The 17,223-nt window shown below is 41.6% G+C and overlaps 2 protein-coding genes across 4 annotated transcripts in view; one reads left to right on the forward strand and one right to left on the reverse strand.

The window, feature by feature from the left end:
* INSIG1 (insulin induced gene 1) lies at positions 1-16,536 on the reverse strand. 3 transcript variants are annotated; one of them, XM_084618324.1, is made up of 6 exons: positions 16,415-16,536; positions 15,036-15,442; positions 11,780-11,904; positions 10,864-11,030; positions 10,204-10,303; positions 1-2,390 (listed from the first exon to the last, which is right to left on the reverse strand). In XM_084618324.1, exons 2-6 carry the CDS (start codon positions 15,433-15,435, stop codon positions 2,361-2,363), a joined length of 822 nt encoding a protein of 273 aa, XP_084474450.1. In that variant the 5' UTR covers positions 15,436-15,442; positions 16,415-16,536; the 3' UTR covers positions 1-2,360. The 3 variants fall into 3 exon arrangements, with proteins under 3 accessions (XP_084474450.1, XP_084474448.1, XP_084474449.1); XM_084618322.1 differs by having other exon boundaries at positions 16,278-16,431; XM_084618323.1 differs by lacking the exon at positions 16,415-16,536 and adding an exon at positions 16,299-16,377.
* The window catches only part of LOC311515334 (uncharacterized protein), a 12,367-nt gene continuing 11,520 nt past the window's right edge, over positions 16,377-17,223 (forward strand). Inside the window, exon 1 of the mRNA XM_084618325.1 lies at positions 16,377-16,509. The gene's annotated coding sequence lies outside the window, so the exon portion shown is untranslated. The remainder of the gene's footprint in view (positions 16,510-17,223) is intronic.

Genomic DNA, 17,223 nt, shown 5'->3' on the forward strand with positions numbered 1-17,223 from the left:
CTTAAACCTTTAATAATAAAAAGGTAAAACAAAACACACTGCTGAAAACTTATCAGTAAGAATGAGCTTTTAAGTGTTCAAATCCTGAATAGTGCAAATTTCTCTCCCACAACTGATCACTTTGGTTAATATACTTAGAAGTATTGGCAAAACTGAACTTTTGACTTACATTTTTGGCTGCATTATTTCTAACACATACAGATTTAGTTGGTCTTTTAAAATACCTTAAATACTTACTGCTGTCTTGATCAAATATATTTACAGCTCATTGTGCCCTTTAATCACATCTGATTATTTAGGCATTGACATTGGTAACAACAGTTATTCCAACTTAACGGGTTTCTCCAAATAGCACAGTCAGCCATTTTATTGAATGAATTAGCTCAATCCTGATCTCAGGCCTTGCTGCCTTGATCTTGCAAGCACTTATGCACATAACTTTCTCAGTAGTCCTACTGAGCTTAATTTGACTATCTATAGTTATTCCTATCATAAATGTTTGCAGTAAAAGGCCCTTATACCAGTGATATTCCATTGAAGCAAATGGAGTTACTGATTTACACTAAAGCAAGATCAGAATTGGGCTCAGTTTAAGATAGCCTTTGTGCTAATCTTCAAGCTGAAGGCAATTTTACTTTTGTTTACTCCCTTCCCTTCAAATTCAGGATTTTCAAGTCTGCACCAAAGTGTTAATATTTCCCTCAAAAAGGAAATAAAATTACAAACACTGTTATTTAGTCTCAATGTTCCTTTTGCTGACGGCTAAGCCTCTAAACAGATGTCACAGGCTAGATCTGAAGATACAGAAGATTGGAAATGAACAAAACTTGCTTAATACAAAAGGAAAATTCATAAAAGTATACAAGCATATCATAACCACAAAACTGGAGTATTTCTAAAAGTTTGGGTTCAATGAAGGCACAACAATAAGCTAACTTTGCCAGTTAAATTATTGCTGAATTTTTCCTCCATGCAGCATTGAAATGAAGTCAGAACCCCTCTCTTTAATATATCATAAGAAACAATGAATATTGAAGAGAATACAAGGCTCAGATTTTACTGTACATTGCACTTTCATTTTAAGACCTAATACTTGCTATTTAAGTCTACTGTGGTCTAAGCTATTAAATGTATACATTGTGCTCACTAGAACTAAATATTTAGAAACACCAAATGTTCAATGTAGTGACATAAGCACTATTTTTTTTACAAGGCAATCACAGATTGCAAGTTTTATAGGGTTGTGAAAAAATAAAGTGGTGATCTCTCCAAAAACTGAACAGAGAAGTAACCTAATAACTGCTTCATTTATTAAACAGTAAGTGACAATCCTGGTCAGTGCCTGATTCCATTGAATTCAGTCAAAACTCTTACTGACTAAAGTGGAAGCAAGATTAGGCTCATAATCTGCTCTTTACAGGGCCCAATTCCACTCCCCAGGAAATAAATACAAGTATTTTCATTACCTTTAGTGGAAGATAGGGGTCAAATTCTGAGCACCTGCAATTCCCACTAGTAGCAGTGGGACTGCAAGTGCTCAGCGTATCTGAGGCCCAGATTTACTAAAATACTAAGGTATATACCCACCTTTAAGCAAGCACACTCTCACACTTCAAGTACCTTATTGAATTGGGGCCAGATTTTGGCCAAGATACAGACAGAAGTATTAAACAGACAGATGAACTATAATGAAACTATCAGAATTGGGGCTTTTAGTTGTTTCATGCAGTTTGCGTTAAACAAGATTGTCTAATTCACCTATTGTTCTGAAATGATTTATAGATTCTATATTAAGTTACTTCAAAAATGCAATGCAGCATTACAAGTAAGGGCATGATTCCTTCATACAACTCAAAGCATTGCACTAATGCTTTTAATTTAATTTAGATCGCTTATTTTTAAACAACCCTTTTTAAAAAAAGATTTGGATAAATACTATTCCTATTAAACCATACTTCACCTTTTTTAAGCACCATCAATCTACTTCCTTTGGGCACTGATACAAGAGCTTATAATTAAATTTTAGTTTCAAGGCTTTGAAATATAGCAGCTGCTTCAATAACTGAAACTGGAATCTAGTAATTGGAAAACTGCCACCTAGCTAGAACTGCTGTATGTAACTTGATGTTAAATTCTTCGAGAGAACAGCCAGGCACAAATGCTTATGCAGTAAATCAAGGTAAGATTTCAAGATAAGCAGTTAATTTCAGTTGGCTATTCCAAAATGGATTAATATTTTTCACAAGTCATTTGTGCAGTGAGTCCATATAGATTTAGAAAAAATAATCCTCAGTCAAAAACAAGAACACATCTTCTTAATTTTGTTTTCATACTGGCACCATGTCTTTTGCTCCAAGGATCTAATCAGTGTGTGGTTTCTCAGGAATACCCTGTGGTTAAAAAAAAAAGAAAAAAGTGATTAATACAGTAAACAATACTGCATTCTATTGTTGTGTGACTTACATTATCTAGGGAGGTACACATTACTGTACTAAAGGTTTCCAGTATTTTTAGAAATTATTGAAATAACTTGAACAAATTTGGACCTTTATATTTGTCACTGGCCTGGGAGTTAGAAAACTTGGGTTCTAATCTGAGCTCTGCTACTGATGTGCTGTGTGACCTTGGACAAGGCACTTCACCTCTGTCTTAATTTCTCCCATCTGAAAATGGGAAGGATATTTTCCCATTGTACAGCAAGTTTCATTAGACCTAAACTATAAGCGCTACATATTAATGCTTACAAAAATGAGGTTTAATAAGTAGCATTTAGAGTACGCTCCCCCAAAACAATTGTTAAGAATAGATTGTTAATACTTCAGAACTTTGACCAGAGAATAGTCCATCTTAATGAACTCTCATCAGTTTTAATACAGCATTATAGCTAGTTATACAGACCCCAATTTGGGAGAAGTACATCCATCTTTAATTCAGGAAAACCCTTTTGCTTTAACTTTAAGCATGTATCTGCACTTAAATCCCACCGACTTCAACAGTGTTTTCCGGAATTGAGGCCACATATTCCAATCTACAGAAGTAGTGACAACAGAACTATCCATATAATGAATTGGGTAGAACTGACTTGCTATTAAAGACTAATAGAATGCACCAAATCTGCTTTAGCTCCCAGTTGAGTTCATTTTTATGAATCTCATTATTCTGACAATAACTGTCTGTGTCAATTGCTCATTGTCAAAACTTATTTACTGATTTCTGTTTTAACATTGTAGTGTTCTGACACTCTCTCCCATTGTTGTAGACTCTTCCCCAATTTTTTCTTTAAGTCTGCTTACTGTTTTCCAACTTTGGCTTGAAACATAACTTTGTGTCAAGGAAGAATACAACTAATGGCATATTTAGGTAGTATCTTGCAGTAAATCTCACAATAACAGGGAAACATTATTTAACATTCTCTGAGAAGTTTATCCTTAGAATCTATGCTCTGGGGTAGCGTCCAAACGTTAACTATATTGAAATGGGTTATGAAACAATTGTACATGACCAAGCTTTCTAGGGGAATATTTGTACTAGGAAACAATGTAGTTTTCAGGGCAAGTCTTTGTACAAAGATGGAGAAATCCTTGGATGTTTTGACATAGCTTGCACTTCATAACTGGTTTGTCTTCAAAGGATTAGCTTGGGGATTCATGTCTAAAACTGACTAGCTGCTGATGGAGTTAAACTGCATATTGATTCCATACACTACATGGCCCTACTGTTGTATGGCCTGCTCACCCAGAACAATGCAGTCCATGGGAGTTCTGGAACTGCAAGGAACAGAGCTTGTGCCACAAATCTCCAGAAGACATGACCAAAGGATTATTAGTGTGGTCCCCTACTATTTTAGTAAGAGTCCTCGAGGTCATTGTTCTCACAGAATGCAAAGTATTCCCAGACAGTAATCCAGGAAGATTAAAACCTAGGCAGTCTGAAATAGAGAGATCAAGATGCACATAGAATGTCAGTGTTGAAAATGGACATACCCCTGTGAAAGGAACCAAGGTTGGGTTTGCAATTGTTTATAACCTAGTAAGTTTTCCTCTTTAGGGCCAAATTAAATGTATATATTAACAGTATCAAGAGTAAAAGGATTATGCTTCAGATAGAGTACTTTAAGGGGCTTCTATTAGCAGAAACTAAGAGTGATCTCAAAGCACTACTGATTTAAACTATAATAGTCAGAAGTGCTGTACAGCACATCCTAAAATTAAGCACAAAAAACTATTAATGTTAATATTGCAAAATAAAGCACTCAAATTAGGAAGTGCCAAATTTAAGGTTCCCCTTGTGTGTATTCATTATAATAGTCTTTACATGATTACATTCCCCCCCATCAGAATCTGCTTCATTCAGTGCACAAGACAGATAGTGCTCACTTAGCAGGTAGTGATTCAATATTTCTTTTTATTTTCATCACTCAATGTGTGACCCCAGGCCCTAATTATTGCACATGATCCAAGTCCTTTAAGGAATTCAGAATTCTTCATTTCCTCACAGGCTCTTTTTTTAGTGTTCGTCTGAGTGCACCACAAACATTAATAAATTTATCTTTACAACACCCCCATGAGGTGAGAGGGTGGTACCCCCAGTTTATAGATGGGAAACTGAGGCACACAGATTAAGGATTAAATTGACAAAAATATCAACTAATTTAAGTGTCCAACATGACAATTTCCCAGAGTATTTAGCATTTTATAACACCTGACATGTTCAAAACACAGCTCTCGTTGTCTTGAATGGTAGTTGTGAGCACTCAGCACTTCTGCAAGACAGGCCCGAAGTGTCTTAAACTGGGCACCCAGAAAAAAAAAGAGTAGCTACCTATGAGAAGTTTGTTTAGAAGACTTGTTTAGTGTTACAAACTCTGTGGCAGATGCTGAAATAGAATCCAATTCCCTAGGGTGACATTCAGCAATCTTAACCAGGAGTACATCCTCGTCATGCAGTTCCCTATTTTACACACCTTCCAATTTCCTGCAACAAGTGAGACAAGGGCCCTACAAAGTTATTTTTATGGGGAAGTATAAGAAGGTCTCCTATACACAGTTACACTAGCACTGAGAAACTCCTGTTGGGGGATAAGATCCCCACTGTGCTAGGTGCTGTACAAATAAAGATACAATCCCTACCCTAGGAGAGCTCACAACCTTGGTTAGTGACAAGATACAGCAAGAATAAATTCAATAAGTGAGTAGAGGTGGACAGAGGATGACTAATGAACATGTTTTAACAGCCTAGCTATGTGCATGAACCCACACTTTTGGGGGAAAGGGTCCAAATTCAGCCCTGACTAAAGTAGGCAAAATTCCCATTGCACTTGCTCATGCCAGGGATGAATTTGTTCTAGAATGTTGTTTGTTTTAAGTGAGGGATGTCAAGTGGAATGGGTTCCACAGGCTAGACTCTAGCACTGCCCAGCTACCTGCCACATTAAGATGCAATGGTAGGTTCCCTGTAAGGCTGGTAACAGCTCAGTACAAATGCTTCTCAAGGTAAGACGCAGGTAGGAGTTCACAGGCATAATGAGGGCTTACACTATTTTAGGGGTTTAACAACTACTGTTAAGTGAAAAGTGGCTGATTCATAACCCCAAGTGCTCAAAATAGAGGGCAAAAGTACCATTTTTCCCCCCCCAATAAGCAAACAGGGACAGGTGTCTATGGCTGAAAGCCCTATTAAGAGTGAACTATATTATGAAACTTCAGTCATGTGGTCATGTTACTGTTGCAAGGTAATCACAGAATAGAGCCACAGCTTGTGTGCTGAACAAAAGCAGCCAGATTTGCATGCCATGTCCAACATGGGACTTTCAAAGGAAATAGTTTCAGCAAAAGGGAGGAGTCCACTTAATTACAGAAAGAATGTGAAGTTTCACAATAGAAACAACACTCTAGGATACGTTCATTATACAACATAGTCAACCTTTAGTGCAAAAAGCCACAGCAGTCAAGTCATGGATATATAGGATGCCATGTTCTGCAGTAGGTTATTACACTTTAAAAGGGCTTAGTGAGAAACAATCTATGTTTGACTGAAACCATATACATTGTTAGTGGGCAGTAAGCATGCTGGAGTTCTTCTGACTCTGATGGATCTCTAGAGTTAAACTAGGGTGTGAAGTTAGAAGTCCAGCAGGCAGAACCTTAGGAGCAGCCAAGGCAGAGAAGAGGTTTAAGATGAACTTTGATCTTAGTGTTAATTTGTGCCAGTACAACCAAATCCCAGGAAGGGGACTTGTGTGGGCTCTACATGGTCACAAACTGTCTTAGACTGTGACAGGTACCTATTCACACAGATTTATTTTAAAAGTGAGTAATTCACCAAGAACAGTTCTACAGTAATGTTTATTTTTCACAACAGAGAGAGGATGAACCAGACAGGGAAACTTATCATGGACTGCGGTAGGGCCTGGAGTTCACACCAGTCATCAGTGGTAGGTTAAAAATCACAGATGCTGTAGATTAGGATTAAGACATACCATTTTTTGTTGTGTAACACCCTAGATTTTTTTTTTTTAAAAAAAACTTTATCTAGATACTCCAGAGGTACCAAGCAAATACAATACATATAGGGTGCATTTTTATTTCTCTTAGTTCCTTTGCTGTCTGAACATGGTAGCAATACAAAAATAGAGCCTTTGCCCTCCAACTTTGGTTAGGCAACTAGCTCCAGACATGGCAGGACTGGCGGCAGCTTCTCTTTGGAAACCATATTATTGCCTAGTTAAGAGAAATCAGGGGTGGTTGTAGCCTGAGGCTAAGGTGCTTCACCTAGTACCAGGTTGTCACCACATTTAATTATAACACTACACATGTTCAAAATACTTATTAAATCTTCTGGAGTCCAGTAATCAGAAAGCTGGAGCTACCTCACAGTGTATAGCCTTCACCTGACAAAACATACAGTAGAGGGGAGGGAAGGGAAGACACTCTTCTACAAGTTAGAGTAATCAGGAAGTGTAGAAAGGTACAGTTCTGACCTCTAGACCCGTGAAGGCTTACATGCCTTGGGCTTGATTCTCCATCATTGCCATGTACCTTTGCTTGCATATAAACAACTAGACAAGTGGGTATAAAAATGCTACCTTTCTGATTTGGTAGAATTTCTCTCTCACACACACACACCCCTTATAAGTGACTAGACAAAGGTGTGATGCAGCAGAGACTCAAGCCTTCATTTTCAATTTTCCTTTGGTCCAGAATGTGAACAGAGAAAGAGATTTTTAAACTCCCTTATACCTGTGCCTAGTCCAATTATTTCAAAATAAGAGCAAGCTTTTACATAAGATGTTTAAGCTATTTGCATGCAGTACAGCAATCTGGTTAGTGGAGAAGAGGCCTTATAGTGTCAATGTGTGTGGCAGTAGATAGTCACATGGGTTGGTACACCTCCTCAGCAGGTCAAACTGCAGCTTCTATCCAAAACCACATTTATGAAGGTCATTCTATTTCTTCAGACCACAAGAGTTGAGAGATTGCAAACAAAGCAACTTTTCTTCCACTGAAAGAACTAAGCGTACAGCTTTTTGTTTTAAGCAGTGCCAAAAAGCATCTACCACAAGTATTTGTAGGATTTCAAGACCTTTTAACTGGCTCACTGCCTAGATATAGACTAGAGAACACTGTTACAAAGTAATACCACTTTGTTCAGCTTTAGTTTAAACTACAATATTGTACCATCTCCCATTCTTGTTTACTACAAGGGTGTTAAGTGTCCAGTGAGGCACACAGGATCAGCAGAAGATTGATATCATCCAAAAAGCATCAGAGAAGATCTAGTGGAACAGGTTACATGATTCCATTTTCAGTTTATCCTCTTGCATTTTCTTATAACAACTTTTAGTGATAATGGATTACTCAAAATTGTAATAAGAGCTGGCTGGAAATGGAAATCTCTTCCCATGAGTAAAAAAATGCAATATTTTCAAAGGAAGGAATTTCCAGAAAAATTCTGCTTTAGGAAAACTACAATGGAGTTTTCAGCTTGCTGGCGGCCTGCCTGCCTAGAAGGCTAGTGAAATTGAACAATTTCTCCCTGCAGGAAGGGAGTGAAATTGACAAACACTTCCCAGGTGGACAGCTGTCATTTTAATTTTTCCTCCATAGAAAAGAGAATTTTTGGGAAAAATTGAAGTTTTCATGCAGAAAGTTTCCATTTTGCAAAAACAAACAGTGTTTTCCAGAGTCATTCCAGTGGAAAATTACCAGCTCTGGTAATGACAGATAGCATTTGTTACAGTAACTCCTCACCAACACATCTGTCAAGTTTTGTCCTTTCTTTCTAGAACTTTAATTTTGGAATTCTTCCTGACAACCTCCCTGATTCTGTAATTAGTCGGCATTGCCAATTAAGTAGTATTACCAGTGTGAAGGGAGATTCTCCTAAACATATCTGCAGTTTGATCTGCCCCCGCCCCAGATCTGAACAAAGGCAACTAACTTCCTTTATCATAGCTGTTGAATAAAGATGTTGCACAATGCAGCATGAAATAAACACATCAATATCTGTATAGCCTTTAAAGGGTTGCAACTGGTACTTCCATAATAAAGATCCATTTTGCACTTAAAGCAGTGAGAGAGTTGACAGATCTTTCTGTTTAGGCTTTTGATTTATCACTAGAGAACCAATATCACATTCACCCCTTTAGAAACTCTCATTTCTTCTTATCCATCTGAATTGTGTTCAGCATCATCTTACCCTAACTAAAATATATGCAGAGACAGATTACATTGTTACAGGTTTTTAAAGTTGCATTAATGGTCTTGCACATTAAAAAGTAAATTCATGCAAACTTTGATACTGACTGAAAAGTTTGAGAGCATGAACATAGCCATGGGACTCAGGACCAGGTGTCAAATGAGTAGCCTCAAAATTTGCCCCAAAATTCTAAAGGGAAGTGACCTCCACTGTGCTTTCTTCTTCCTCTCTTTACTGCAAGACTCCCTCATTAGTTCAGTAACAGACCCTATGGCCCTTTGTACACTAAAGAAATTGATGTTTGACATTGGAGAGAAGGGGTCAAACAATCTCCCTAACCTGGCTTTTCTGCAAACCAGTGTTGAAAACTACTGTCCCAAAGGCATTGATGGGGTCAGTAAAGTTCAGCACCTCAGTAGCAAAGCATACTACAAGGTATGTTGAACTATGACCCCATTCACACCAACAGGACAATAGTTTTCCAACACTGACTTGGAGAGCTAGGGTAGAAGGGATGAGATAAGAGGCCTGTTGTGTTACACACATGCCATTCAACAGCTTCCCCTACTCCTTTACTAAAATCTTGAACATTGAGCCTGACATTTCATGTACTTGAAAGCCCCTGTGCCCTTCTTTTGGGAGAGGTTATACACCTCAATCACATCAGCATTGCAGGGTAGCAGAGAGAGTCAAGTGGAGGAGGCTTTCCAGGATCAGAGAATTATGGCTAAGGAGACAGAAGCCAAATCAATGCAGTATTAATTAGGACTATCCATCAATGTCAGAACACATTTGACAAGCAGGTTTTAAGCTGATGTGCAAGCCATAGGCAAGACAAAATGTCTTAAATGTTAAATAGTGCTGTAAAGAAAGCAAGTTTCTACTAGATCTATTTAAGAACTAAGTATATGAGGCTATTATCCAGCATGTACAATCACCTCATGTGTGAAATTACAGTTATGCAGGAGTAGGCCCTGAACTACATGTTTGTGAGGAGAAAGACACCATGTATTTTCATAGTAGGATGAAGATAAAGCTATATAGGGCAACACTTTTATGAAAAACTGAATTTTCTTTTCTTTTTTTTTTTTTTAAAAAAAAAAAGCAGGTTTCCCTCCCCAGTGTCTTTCTACCTTCTACCCTCCCCACAACTTCTAGTCTCTAAGTGTTAAGACAGTCAGCGGAGGGGCATCAGAATCTCTCCTATGATCCTGCACTTCACAATACTAAGATTCCAATCAGGCTTATGACACCCAGTATGATTCAAATTGCCACTGGAAGAACTCAGATTAGGAGAAAGAGCCTAGTCCTAATGAATACTATAGAATTCCATCCCAGTGACAACATGCCAGATCTCTATGCTCAAGTTTCAGCCCTTGGGAGGAGGTTCTATAAGGCTTACTAGTCAGTTCATGAATCATGTCCTCACAGGCAGTCTCCATGGACAAACATCTACGAAGGACGCTTCCCTTTTGAATACCCAAATACTAATTATACAACAGTTACCATAGCCAGTTGTCTTCCTATGTTTCCTACAGTCACGCCTCCTGAGAAAAATATACATGGTAGCCAAGAACGGATGTAAAGAAAATCCGGCGATGTATACCTAAAGTAAAAAATTAGTCAATTAGAAAAAAAGACATTACATTTCCATTACATAGAAGCATAATAGTCCCATAGTCTTGTACAGAAGCATAACAGTAATGCAAAGAATTCCCCTCCACCCACATAAAAAAGTAGTAACAGGAGGAAATAATCCTCATCTTTCTTAAAAAAAGCCCTACGCTGGGTTAAGGCCAGCTTCCAGCCAAAGAAGGTTAGCAATCCCCTCCCTCTGGGGCCAGTCAATGGCACTTCAGAGTCAATGGGGGGAGGGCGGGGAAGAGGGAGAGAGGACTGAGCTTATTTTTAGTACCATTTTCTCCAAGAGCTCACAATCAAGACTGATCCTCTATGGCAGCATGCTGCGATGCCACTGTCTTATGTCCCAACATGGTTGGCCCTGCCTTTGTTTTAGGAATAGTGCATTACACTTGTTTATATTCTTTAGGTTTCAAAGTTCAATATTTTGCTTTATATCTGAAGTTACTGTAATTTTTATATTTTACAAAAAAAGTGAATTCTCTAGAAGTCAGGTGAGTTCAAGTTTTAAATGTGTATACTTACTGATAAACACCATTATATACAAGAAACTGAGTGATTAGAGTGGCTAGAAAGGCTATTGTAATTCCAAGACCAAGACCACTTCTTGAACGATCAAATGTCCACCAAAGACCCAATGACAATGCTGCTAGAGTCAAGGAGAGCTGAACGTTATTTGCAAAATCCAGTTTCTGATAAGAAAGTTAAGGACAATTCCTTAAAGACTTAAGCTACAGAAACAGGTTTCAGACAAAACTTTAATACCTCACGTAGACATCAAGAAATGGAAGTTGACAGTTTAAGAATGATCACTAATTCTGGATGCCCAATGAGAGACCTTGGAGCTCATTTTCAGAGAGCCTATTGACTTTTAGTTGGAGTTGTGAGCACTTAACCATGAAGATCAGGCCAAGGCTGCTCATACCAAGTACCCAAAGATTAAGGAATCCCAATTTTTAAAGTTTTGGGCTATAAAACCAAGACTTTCCCACCTTTCTGTGGATTTAAGTTTTCTGCAGGAATAGTAGCTATTCTAAGAATTTCAGTACAATAAGCATCCAGCCAGGAAAGTGACTACTAGTAACTTCTGAGATTGCTGTTTGCATGGGTGAGAAACCCATCTTTATTGACCATTTTAGTAGCAAAAAGGTCATATTTTTAAGTTTAACAGTTGCCTCAGTTCAGTTGGCATGAACTCAAATTACAATTCTGAGAGAATAGCATATGATCCATTTTAAAAATACGTATTTAGTAATAAGTATCAATTCTTCAACTGTTGTGTAAGCTATGACCATGTCTCTCCTATTAGCATTAAGTCTTACCTGTGTAAGTCACTCAAGCATGAATGGGAAGACAGACTCTTAAGACAAACTTGCTACTGTGGTTCATTATAATCAACATTTAAATAAACATGCAAAAAGGTAAACTAGTTCAAGGATACAGCACTTGCATGGTTAATACCAACAAAAACTGCTATACATCGCATTACACTGGCCCATTCTCTCTTGAATTTGTGTGGTTCTCCAAGATGGCTGTCAATACAGGGATACAGCAGGCCAACAACAGCTGTAAAAAATGAAATAGAGACAGCTTGTACATAGAATTTATACAATATTTCAATATTAGTCTAGCAAATAAGTGCATGGCAAAGCCTTTTAAGCAGTTAGGCTCATCACTTTATATGTAGGGCCCTACTAAATTCTTGGTTGTTAAAAAAACATCATGGACAGTGAAATCTGGTCTCCCCTGTGAAATCTATAGCGTAAAAGTACACAGCACTTAAACTGGGAGGCCTGACCCAAAATAGAGTCACAAGGCTATTATAAGGAGGGGGGCTTGTCACGGTATTGCCACCTTACTTCTGTGCTGCCTTCAGAGCTGGGCACCCAGACAGCTGCTCTGTGGTTGCCCAGCTCTGAAGCCAGCACAGAAGTAAGGTTGACACAGTAGAGAAGACAAGTCCATAGAGTCAAGGGACTTCCTTCTCCCAAGAGTAACAGTTCATACTCACTTTGTATCTATACGGCTGGATACCTGTTACATAACAGAGTCAACGAATGACATTACCAAAAATTTAAATTAAAGTGAAGAGTGGAATATTTCTTTCCTTTCAAGAATCCAGTATAGCCAAGACACCCTCCAGTGACAACTGAATGGGCATGACTGAGTTACAGGTATCTTACATTTGGGGCTGATCCAAAGTCCACTGAAGTCAATAGACTTTGGATCAGGACCATAAATACCTGCCTGAACTTAAACCATGGGCAGAGGAACTCTCCCCTCATATAGCTATAAAAAAAAAATATTTCAGGATTGTCACTCTGAAGCCTTAAATGTCTGAGTCAGTGTGAAGTGATGGAAACAGCTGCAAGCATGGGTTTTTATGTATGTGTTTAGAATATCACCAGGTTTGGTCATCACTGGGATTCATAATCTGTTACTATCCACTTTTTAAGTTCTCACCCATTTTGACTTTAACAATTACACCCATGCAACAGCAGGGCCTTTCAGCTACATCTATCCAGCAGTACTAGACCACTGACAGAAGTAACAACCAATTGCCACCCTTATTGTACACCTAATTTACAAACAATAATTTGTTGTTACGAGTCAGTGATATGAGGGAGCAAAATGCGCAAAATGGATTACTTGGTCCAACTGCCACAATTCTTCAAAAGTTGATTTGCCACCTATACAACTCAAATGCCCCAATGCAAAGCACACCCACAAACAGATCAATGTAACCACCCACACAGGATTCCAAGATTGAAAGCCTGTGACAGAGTGACAAATACTAATTGGATTAGAATGGCCCATTTCTACTCCCCTTCAAAGCAAGGAAATTGTGGGAGCAAACAACTTATTTAGTTTTAAGAAAGCTGGACAAATTTATGAGTGCAATTGTATGACCAGGTTGCTTGTGATGGGAGGGAACAAGTCTCAATAGCACTGGGGCTCACTTCTAGTTTGTCTTATCTTCTTCCTAAAGATCATGCTTCAGCATTCCAGCCTGCCACCTGCAAAGATCAGGAAGTGACACCCTCTCACCCCACAACCCCAAATGTATTCTAGGGAGGGGGTTTGTTTGTTTTAAATCTCCTTCCTCTGAAGCATCAGGGATGGTGACAGCTGGAGATAGGACATTGGATAGTATAGGCCAGGGCTCTAAGGTGGTACAGAGCATCCTCTGATCAGAAAGCACAAAACTCAAATGAAAGCTTACAATCTAGTCCTGCTGAAGAAAACTTCTGGTCTATCAGTGATGATGATGCACTCAGCTATATACACTTACTCACCAAGACAAATGCTCTGTTTAAAAAAAAAAACCTTGCATTTTCAGAGGGTTCTTACAAGAATGATAAGATTGTGAGATTATACCTGGCCAGAGTTGGAAAATAAAGTTGTATGTAATCTGCTATAATTGTTATCCTCATATTAGATTTAAAGGTTGATTGAAAGGTATGTTTTTAAGAAGGAAATTTTCTTGTCAATGTTGCAAATAATGCTTTACTTGGATTATTAAAACAATTCTAAAGAGCATAGTTCCTTTTCACAGGTTATGGTGTTTTCAGTGTTTCCAGCTTCCACAAGCCAGAGTCTACAGATTTTCACTCTTACTTTAATGCACTAGCACAATGCTATAACGTTTGGCTTGCAGATGCTACATGGGAAGGTTTAAGATTTTTCTTCTATTTGTGTTTTAAAAAAAAAAGTCATGGGAACATCTCTTGGTTTTATTTATTTGTTTTTAATTTGACCTGCCATCTCCCTCCCCATCCTTTCCCCAGTGCCATCTGTATATACTAGATGTACAGTAAAAGCAGGACTTAGATTATTAGTACCAATACTGAAGTCAGCGGCCCATTTTTGTTCCAATTAAACAGCAAAATGGCTCTTATTTTCATTGTGTGTTTTGTTACAAATTGTGCTGTAGCTTGCAAGAACTCAGTTTCTGGTGGTTACTTGTGGCTGCTGGCAGTAGCACTGCTTCAGGCAGAGAACAGGGAAGGCAGCCAGAAAGGCTTCCCTCATTCCCCACTGACATGTGACTTCCTTGTTTTCGATTCTCTGTCTGTGGCATGTTCACTCAGGCAGCCAATAGTAACTGAACCTTGCAACTCACCAGTTTCAGGGGGAACCAATCAGACAGCAAGCAGTAATGAGAGCCATGCCTGCTGCTGCACTAGGTCTAAGCACTGTTCACAGTCCTGCCAGACAACAGGACACCCAGGATATACCCCAATACTCTGCAACAAGTGGAGAGAGCTTCTCTAGGCTACCAGGAGAAAAACCCTATACTCCACAGCCTGCAGAAATCACCTCAGCCCTAAAGAGCTGTGTGTAGAGAGGTATCCAATTCCCCCAGAACACTGCTGAAATATTGGCCAGCTGAACAGAGTATTCATACCTCAAATACACATCAAGGCAGTTTGAAAGAGAAGCACATCACCTTGTAAAGAGTGTGCTTAAGCTCAGGAAGCACTTTGTGCCAGATATGAAATTAGTTTTCTCCTGGTTGTGGGAGAAAGCTGGACCAAGTCTATTTCCCCCCCAAGCCCAGATGTCATGCCAACTACATACACATGAAGTGTGGCCACTGCCAAACCCCAGAACATGCAGGCCACAGACCCTCCCCCCCCCATGCCAGTGCCTTCTTTCTCACATTGCAGCTGACCAAGCCACCTATAGGGACTCACCTGCAGCTGTCCCACAGCAAGGGGGCACCCACCAGGCAGAGGAGAAGATAGTGGCAATGACTTCCTCAGGGAATAGGGTCACATTCCTCTGTATCTGCAGTAAGTTCAACACCAGTGCCATGAAAGCACCCACAGCAAAGAGCACCAAGCTCCGTTGCACCAGGTGTTGGTTCAAGTTCAGGCTGTTGGTGCTGCTGCTACTGAGACTGGAAGTGCTCGGGGTCCGTGTTCCATGACCCACCAAAGTCAGTGGAGAGCTTGAGACCGAGGAGCTCAGCATCTCGCCCACCTTGGCAGCCAGTCCAACAGCAGTTTTCCCCAGTTGGTTTTTATGCCTTCCCGAAGCAGCGCAGGAACAACTCCAGGTGCAATTCTCTAATCTGGGCATTGGCTTCACCATCAGGATCCTAACACACACACACACAGAAGAGTGCCTATTAGTGCCCCAAAGCCTAAATCCTCTGCACTTGTGTGCATGTGTACACATGTACACACACGCAATAATACTTTGCATGTCTATGGCACCTACCATTTGAGGAGCTCAAATTAATTTAGATCCCCAACACCCACAGACTCTGTTTACAGCTAGAGAATCAAACACTGATGTCAAATGACTTGCCAAAAGTCAGAGAAAGATTGTGGCCGGGCCAAGAACAGGCCAGATGGTGCAGCCACGTCTCTGCAGTTGAATCCATCACATGTCACACAGGGGTAGGGGGGGAAGACCCCCAGGGCACCTCAGACAATAAGGTCAAGGGCGCTACACCCGGCTGGGCAGGGGAACAGGCAGCGTTGGGGCAGCCTGGTGTAGACCCCGGCCCCACGGCTCTCAGCCCTCGGGGCCCCAGGATGACAAGCTACCCCCAGACCCCTCCCCAGCCCAGGGGGGTGCGAGGGGCCAAGCGCCCAGGCCGGAAAGGGCTGACCCGCCTCCAGGCGGCATCCCCGGGAGAGCGGGGTCCGCAAGCAGGCGGGCGCGGCCGGATGACCCAAGCCCCCCGAGGCGCAGGCAGCGCAGCCCCTGCAGGGGACCCGGGCCGCACGTGCCCGCGAGGGGCAAGAGCCGCAGGTCAGTGCCCGCCACTAGGCGGCTCCGGCGCTACCCCGGCAGGCCCCTCCCTCCTCCATCGGACAAGGAGCCGCGCTGGGGGCGGGGGGGACAAGGCAGCCGCCCCCCCCCCATTTCCTAGCTCCAGTGCTGGGGGGAGGGGCACTGCGCACCGCGGCTGCCGGGTCGCCTACCTGCCGCGGCTGGGCTCCCACCTGCGGGGGCGCTGCTCGACTCCCTCACGGTCCCGTCCCGTCCGGCCGCCGCAGCGGGCTGGGGAAAGGTTTATAAGCCGCGAGCCTCGATGTCACGTTACCCGCTCCCGACCTACCCCGGAGGCAGAGGGAGAGTCGGCCCCCGCCCCCGCCCCTCGGAACGGTGGCTGGAGGGAGCCTCCGCGCGGCGCCGGGAACAACATTCAGTCTGGTGAGGCTCGGCGGCCAATGGGAGCCAGGCAGCCCATATGACGTGCGGGACACACCACCCACCTTCCGTTTCGGCTGACAGCTGCGCCGCGTCGGGGCTGCTGGGTGGCGCGCGAGCGGGCGGTGAGGGCGCGCGGCTGGGCTGGCTGGGGCGGGGCGGGGCGAGGGCGGGCTGGTGTGCGCCGGTGGTGGTGAGCAGGGGAGGGCTGGGGCGACGGGTCCCCTCGGAACGGAACGAACGTTCCGGTCCAATCCCAACGGAAAACGTAGCCGGTTTAAACTGTCTGAGGCTGTCACGGTTCCTCCCCCACTCTGAACTCTAGGGTACAGATGGGGGGACCTGCATGAAAAACCTCCTAAGCTTATCTTTACCAGCTTAGGTCAAAACTTCCCCAAGGTACAAAATATTCCCCCCGTTGTCCTTGGACTGGCTGCTACCACCACCAAACTAATACTGGTTACTGGGGAAGAGCTGTTTGGACGCGTCTTTCCCCCCAAAATACTTCCCAAAACCCTGCACCCCACTTCCTGGACAAGGTTTGGTAAAAAGCCTCACCAATTTGCCTCGGTGACTACAGACCCAGACCCTTGGATCTTAAGAACAATGAACAATCCTCCCAACACTTGCACCCCCCCTTTCCTGGGAAATGTTGGATAAAAAGCCTCACCAATTTGCATAGGTGACCACAGACCCAAACCCTTGGATCTGAGAACA

This window comes from Lepidochelys olivacea (assembly GCF_965140295.1).
Source record: "Lepidochelys olivacea isolate rLepOli2 genome assembly, chromosome: 2".
In the NCBI taxonomy this organism is placed as follows: domain Eukaryota; kingdom Metazoa; phylum Chordata; order Testudines; family Cheloniidae; genus Lepidochelys; species Lepidochelys olivacea.

What these genes read in the sequence shown, in the direction of transcription:
- INSIG1 (XM_084618324.1), bottom strand. Translation starts at nt 15,435, where the DNA reads ATGGTGAAGCCAATGCCCAGATTAGAGAATTGCACCTGGAGTTGTTCC. An exon ending in TTGCTGTGGGACAGCTGCAG is followed by an intron (nt 11,905 to 15,035) that starts GTGAGTCCCTAT and finishes CATTTTTTACAG; the next exon opens with CTGTTGTTGGCCTGCTGTAT. An exon ending in GTATATAATGGTGTTTATCA is followed by an intron (nt 10,304 to 10,863) that starts GTAAGTATACAC and finishes TTTTTACTTTAG; the next exon opens with GTATACATCGCCGGATTTTC.